Genomic DNA, 5,629 nt, shown 5'->3' on the forward strand with positions numbered 1-5,629 from the left:
TAATTCCACCTACTCGGGAGGCTGAAGCAGGAGAATTGCTTGAACCCGAGAGGCGGAGGTTGCAGTGAGCCGCCGAGATCGCGCCACTGCACTCCAGCCTGGGCCACAGCGTGAGACTACGTCATAAAATAAAATAAAATAAAATAAAATAAAATAAAAATAAAGCAATTTCCTCTCCTCTAAGCGGCCTCCACCCCTCTCCCCTGCCCTGTGAAGCGGGTGTGCAAGCTCCGGGATCGCAGCGGTCTTAGGGAATTTCCCCCCGCGATGTCCCGGCGCGCCAGTAGCTGTGCACACTTCGCTGCGGTCCTCTTCCTGCTGTCTGTTTACTCCCTAGGCCCCGCTGGGGACCTGGGAAAGAGGGAAAGGCTTCCCCGGCCAGCTGCGCGGCGACTCCGGGGACTCCAGGGCGCCCCTCTGCGGCCGACGCCAGGGGTGCAGCGGCCGCCGGGGCTGGGGCCGGCGGGAGTCCGCGGGACCCTCCAGAAGAGCGGCCGGCGCCGTGACTCAGCACTGGGGCGGAGCGGGGCGGGACCACCCTTATAAGGCTCGGAGGCCGCGAGGCCTTCGTTGGAGTTTCGCCGCCGCAGTCTTCGCCACCAGTGAGTACGCGCGGCCCGCGTCCCCGGGGATGGGGCTCAGAGCTCCCAGCATGGGGCCAACCCGCAGCATCAGGCCCGGGCTCCCGGCAGGGCCCCTCGCCCACCTCGAGACCCGGGACGGGGGCCTAGGGGACCCAGGACGTCCCCAGTGCCGTTAGCGGCTTTCAGGGGGCCCGGAGCGCCTCGGGGAGGGATGGGACCCCGGGGGCGGGTAGGGGGGGCAGGCTGCGCGCACCGCGCCTTGGCATCCTCCCCCGGGCTCCAGCAAACTTTTCTTTGTTCGCTGCAGTGCCGCCCTACACCGTGGTCTATTTCCCAGTTCGAGGTAGGAGCATGTGTCTGGCAGGGAAGGGAGGCAGGGGCTGGGGCTGCAGCCCACAGCCCCTCGCCCACCCGGAGAGATCCGAACCCCCTTATCCCTCCGTCGTGTGGCTTTTACCCCGGGCCTCCTTCCTGTTCCCCGCCTCTCCCGCCATGCCTGCTCCCCGCCCCAGTGTTGTGTGAAATCTTCGGAGGAACCTGTTTCCCTGTTCCCTCCCTGCACTCCTGACCCCTCCCCGGGTTGCTGCGAGGCGGAGTCGGCCCGGTCCCCACATCTCGTACTTCTCCCTCCCCGCAGGCCGCTGCGCGGCCCTGCGCATGCTGCTGGCAGATCAGGGCCAGAGCTGGAAGGAGGAGGTGGTGACCGTGGAGACGTGGCAGGAGGGCTCACTCAAAGCCTCCTGCGTAAGTGACCATGCCCGGGCAAGGGGAGGGGGTGCTGGGCCTTAGGGGGCTGTGACTAGGATCGGGGGACGCCCAAGCTCAGTGCCCCTCCCTGAGCCATGCCTCCCCCAACAGCTATACGGGCAGCTCCCCAAGTTCCAGGACGGAGACCTCACCCTGTACCAGTCCAATACCATCCTGCGTCACCTGGGCCGCACCCTTGGTGAGTCTTGAACCTCCAAGTCCAGGGCAGGCATGGGCAAGCCTCTGCCCCCGGAGCCCTTTTGTTTAAATCAGCTGCCCCGCAGCCCTCTGGAGTGGAGGAAACTGAGACCCACTGAGGTTACGTAGTTTGCCCAAGGTCAAGCCTGGGTGCCTGCAATCCTTGCCCTGTGCCAGGCTGCCTCCCAGGTGTCAGGTGAGCTCTGAGCACCTGCTGTGTGGCAGTCTCTCATCCTTCCACGCACATCCTCTTCCCCTCCTCCCAGGCTGGGGCTCACAGACAGCCCCCTGGTTGGCCCATCCCCAGTGACTGTGTGTTGATCAGGCGCCCAGTCACGCGGCCTGCTCCCCCCCACCCAACCCCAGGGCTCTATGGGAAGGACCAGCAGGAGGCAGCCCTGGTGGACATGGTGAATGACGGCGTGGAGGACCTCCGCTGCAAATACGTCTCCCTCATCTACACCAACTATGTGAGCATCTGCACCAGGGTTGGGCACTGGGGGCTGAACAAAGAAAGGGGCTTCTTGTGCCCTCACCCCCCCACCCCTCAGGTGGCTTGGGCTGACCCCTTCTTGGGTCAGGGTGCAGGGGCTGGGTCAGCTCTGGGCCAGGGGCCCAGGGGCCTGGGACAAGACACAACCTGCACCCTTATTGCCTGGGACATCAACCAGCCAAGTAACGGGTCATGGGGGAGAGTGCAAGGACAGAGACCTCCAGCAACTGGTGGTTTCTGATCTCCTGGGGTGGCGAGGGCTTCCTGGAGTAGCCAGAGGTGGAGGAGGATTTGTCACCAGTTTCTGGATGGAGGTGCTGGCACTTTTAGCTGAGGAAAATATGCAGACACAGAGCACATTTGGGGACCTGGGACCAGTTCAGCAGAGGCAGCGTGTGTGTGTGTGTGTGCGTGCATGTGCGTGTGTGTGTGTACGCTTGCATGTGTGTCGGGTGGGTAAGGAGATAGAGATGGGCGGGCAGTAGGCCCAGGTCCCGAAGGCCTTGAACCCACTGGTTTGGAGTCTCCTAAGGGCAATGGGGGCCTTTGAGAAGTCTGAACAGGGCTGTGTCTGAATGTGAGGTCTAGAAGGATCCTCTGGAGAAGCCAGCTCTAAAGCTTTTGCAATCATCTGGTGAGAGATCCCAGCAAGGATGGACAGGCAGAATGGAATAGAGATGAATTGGCAGCTGAAGTGGACAGGATTTGGTACTAGCCTGGTTGTGGGGAGCGAGCAGAGGAGAATCTGGGACTCTGGTGTCTGGCCTGGGGCAGACGGGGGTGTCTCAGGGGCTGGGAGGGATGAGAGTAGGATGATACATGGTGGTGTCTGGCAGGAGGCGGGCAAGGATGACTATGTGAAGGCACTGCCCGGGCAACTGAAGCCTTTTGAGACCCTGCTGTCCCAGAACCAGGGAGGCAAGACCTTCATTGTGGGAGACCAGGTGAGCATCTGGCCCCATCCTGTTCCTTCCTCGCCACCCTCTGCTTCCAGATGGACACAGGTGTGAGCCATTTGTTTAGCAAAGCAGGGCAGACCTAGGGGATGGGCTTAGGCCCTCTGCCCCCAGTTCCTCCAGCCTGCTCCCGCCGGCTGAGTCCCTGGCCCCCCTGCCCTGCAGATCTCCTTCGCTGACTACAACCTGCTGGACTTGCTGCTGATCCATGAGGTCCTAGCCCCTGGCTGCCTGGATGCGTTCCCCCTGCTCTCAGCATATGTGGGGCGCCTCAGCGCCCGGCCCAAGCTCAAGGCCTTCCTGGCCTCCCCTGAGTACGTGAACCTCCCCATCAATGGCAACGGGAAACAGTGAGGGTTGGGGGGACTCTGAGCGGGAGGCAGAGTTTGCCTTCCTTTCTCCAGGACCAATAAAATTTCTAAGAGAGCTACTATGAGCACTGTGTTTCCTGGGACGGGGCTTAGGGGTTCTCAGCCTCGAGGTCGGCGGGAGGGCAGAGCAGAGGACTAGAAAACAGCTCCTCCAGCACAGTCAGTGGCTTCCTGGAGCCCTCAGCCTGGCTGTGTTTACTCAACCTCACAAACTGGAAGAGGAAGAAAAAAAAAGAGAGAGAGAAACAAAGAGAAATAACCATGGTCACTGTCCTGGAGCACCACACAGTGTATACAGAAGGAGAAAAGTCTCATAGAAACATGCTTTCTAGGCACAGCACGCGCCTGTCAGATGGACAGACTCCAGGATGGAGGGAAATGAGGGATTCTGGGAAGGAGGGATGTGAGGAGTTCCCTGTCCTGGGGGATTAGCTGAGTAGCTCTGAGCAGCCCAGGTTGGTGGTAGGGTCATTCTGCTTGGATGGGGGCTTTCCTGGCTTCCTGCTGACTTGTGAGTTTTGGTGCATCCTAGGCAAGCAATGACACTACTGTATTAGGATTCTCCAGAGAAGCTAAGCCAGTAAGATACTGTAGGGCAGGCAAAATTTTATCTCTGTCCTTTTAGGGTTTTTTGGCTGGGCCTGAGAACTAAAGACATGAGCAAGAGAAAAGCATTCAAATTTATCTAGGCTGGGCATGGTGGCTCATGCCTGTAATCCCAGCACTTTGGGAGGCTGAGGCAGGTGAATCACTTGAGGTCAGGAGTTCAAGACCAGCCTGACCAACATGGTGAAACCCCGTCTCTACTAAAAATACAAAAATTAGCCAGGTGTGGTGGCGGTTACCTGTAGTCCCTGCTACTTGGGAGGCTGAGGCATGAGAATCGCTCTCTCTCTCCTGCCACCTTGTAAAGATGTGCCTGCTTCCCCTTCACCTTCCACCCTGATTGTAAGTTTCCTGAGGCTTCCCAGTCATGCTTCCTGTTAAGCCTGCAAAACTGTGAGTCAATTAAACCTCTTTTCTTCATAAATTACTCAGTCTCTGATAGTTCTTTGTAGCAGTGTGAGAATGGACTAATACACTGTTTTTGTTTTGTTTTGTTTTGTTTTTGAGATGGAGTCTCACTCTGGTGCCTAGGCTGGAGTATAGTGGTGTAATCTCTGCTCACTGTAACCTCTGCCTCTCAGGCTCAAGCAATTCTCCTGCCTCAGCCTCCTGAGTAGCTGGGATTACAGGTGCCCACCACCGTGCCTGGCTAATTTTTGTATTTTTAGTAGAGATGGGCTTTCATCATGTTGGCCAGGCTGGTTTCGGACTTTTAACCTCACGTGATCCACTTGCCTTGGGCTCGCAAAGTGCTGGGATTACAGGCGTGAGCCACCGCACCCAGCTTAATACGCTATATTAATCAGAAACTGCCAACTAACCTCTAACTTGGGACTTTTCACTCTAACCAGTCAAAATTGTTTTCTTTGTCTGGCTTCTGCAAATACATGATTAAGTTTCACTTCCCCTCTAATAGAAGCACTAGCTGCTTTGGTCTTGTGCTATCTTAATTTATGTGTCCCTGAATGCTCAAATAAACTCTTTAGAATGTAAATGGGCTTAAGTTTATCTTTTAGCAGATCTGATGTCAGAGGTAGGATCCTTCAGAAGGACATCAGAAGGATCTGAAGGATTTCTCCCCATCCTGGGCCCAATGATGGTCTCCAGGAGCAATGAGCAAACAGGTGTAGGCATTTCACTGAGCCCCCTACATGCTGCTTCCTGCAGCCTATTTGAAGGTCATCACTGGTAAGTCCCACTCAGATACTGTATTAGTCCCTTCTCACACTGCTATAAAGAACTACCTGAGACTGGGTAATTTATAAAGAAAAGAGGCTAAGCCAGGTGTGGTGGCTCATACCTGTAATCCCAACACTTTGGTTTTTTTTTTGGTTGTTGTTGTTGTTGTTGTTTTTTGAGTCAGAGTCTCACTCTGTCGCCCAGGCTGGAGTGCAGTGGCACAATCTCAGCTTACTGCAACCTCCACTTTCTGGGTTCAAGTGATTCTCCTGCCTCTGCCTCCCAAGTAGCTAGGATTACAGGCACATGCCACTATGCCTGGCTAATTTTTGTATTTTTAGTAGAGACAGGGTTTCACCACGTTGGCCAGGCTGGTGTCAAAACTCCTGATCTCAGGTGATCCACTCACCTCAGCCTCTCAAAGTGCTGGGATTACAGGCGTAAGCCACTGCACCCGGCCAATCCCAGCACTTCAGGAGGCTGAGGCGAGCAGAT

General features: G+C 56.6%; 1 protein-coding gene across 1 annotated transcript; it reads left to right on the top strand.

Moving 5' to 3' along the window:
• Positions 1–293: 293 nt before the first annotated feature.
• On the top strand, positions 294–3,408 carry GSTP1 (glutathione S-transferase pi 1). The gene is made up of 7 exons (XM_001152516.6): positions 294–602; positions 892–927; positions 1,222–1,328; positions 1,443–1,530; positions 1,896–1,999; positions 2,859–2,966; positions 3,144–3,408. Coding segments are annotated over exons 1-7 (633 nt in total). The 5' UTR covers positions 294–601; the 3' UTR covers positions 3,333–3,408.
• Positions 3,409–5,629: the final 2,221 nt, after the last annotated feature.

The sequence above is a fragment of the Pan troglodytes genome, chromosome 9, assembly GCF_028858775.2.
Source record: "Pan troglodytes isolate AG18354 chromosome 9, NHGRI_mPanTro3-v2.0_pri, whole genome shotgun sequence".
Lineage (NCBI taxonomy): Eukaryota > Metazoa > Chordata > Mammalia > Primates > Hominidae > Pan > Pan troglodytes.

Excerpts from the sequence above, each read along its gene's own strand:
- GSTP1 (XM_001152516.6), top strand. Across the intron at positions 2,000-2,858 it reads CCCTCATCTACACCAACTAT|GAGGCGGGCAAGGATGACTA; the intron begins GTGAGCATCTGC and ends GGTGTCTGGCAG. Across the intron at positions 2,967-3,143 it reads CCTTCATTGTGGGAGACCAG|ATCTCCTTCGCTGACTACAA; the intron begins GTGAGCATCTGG and ends CCTGCCCTGCAG.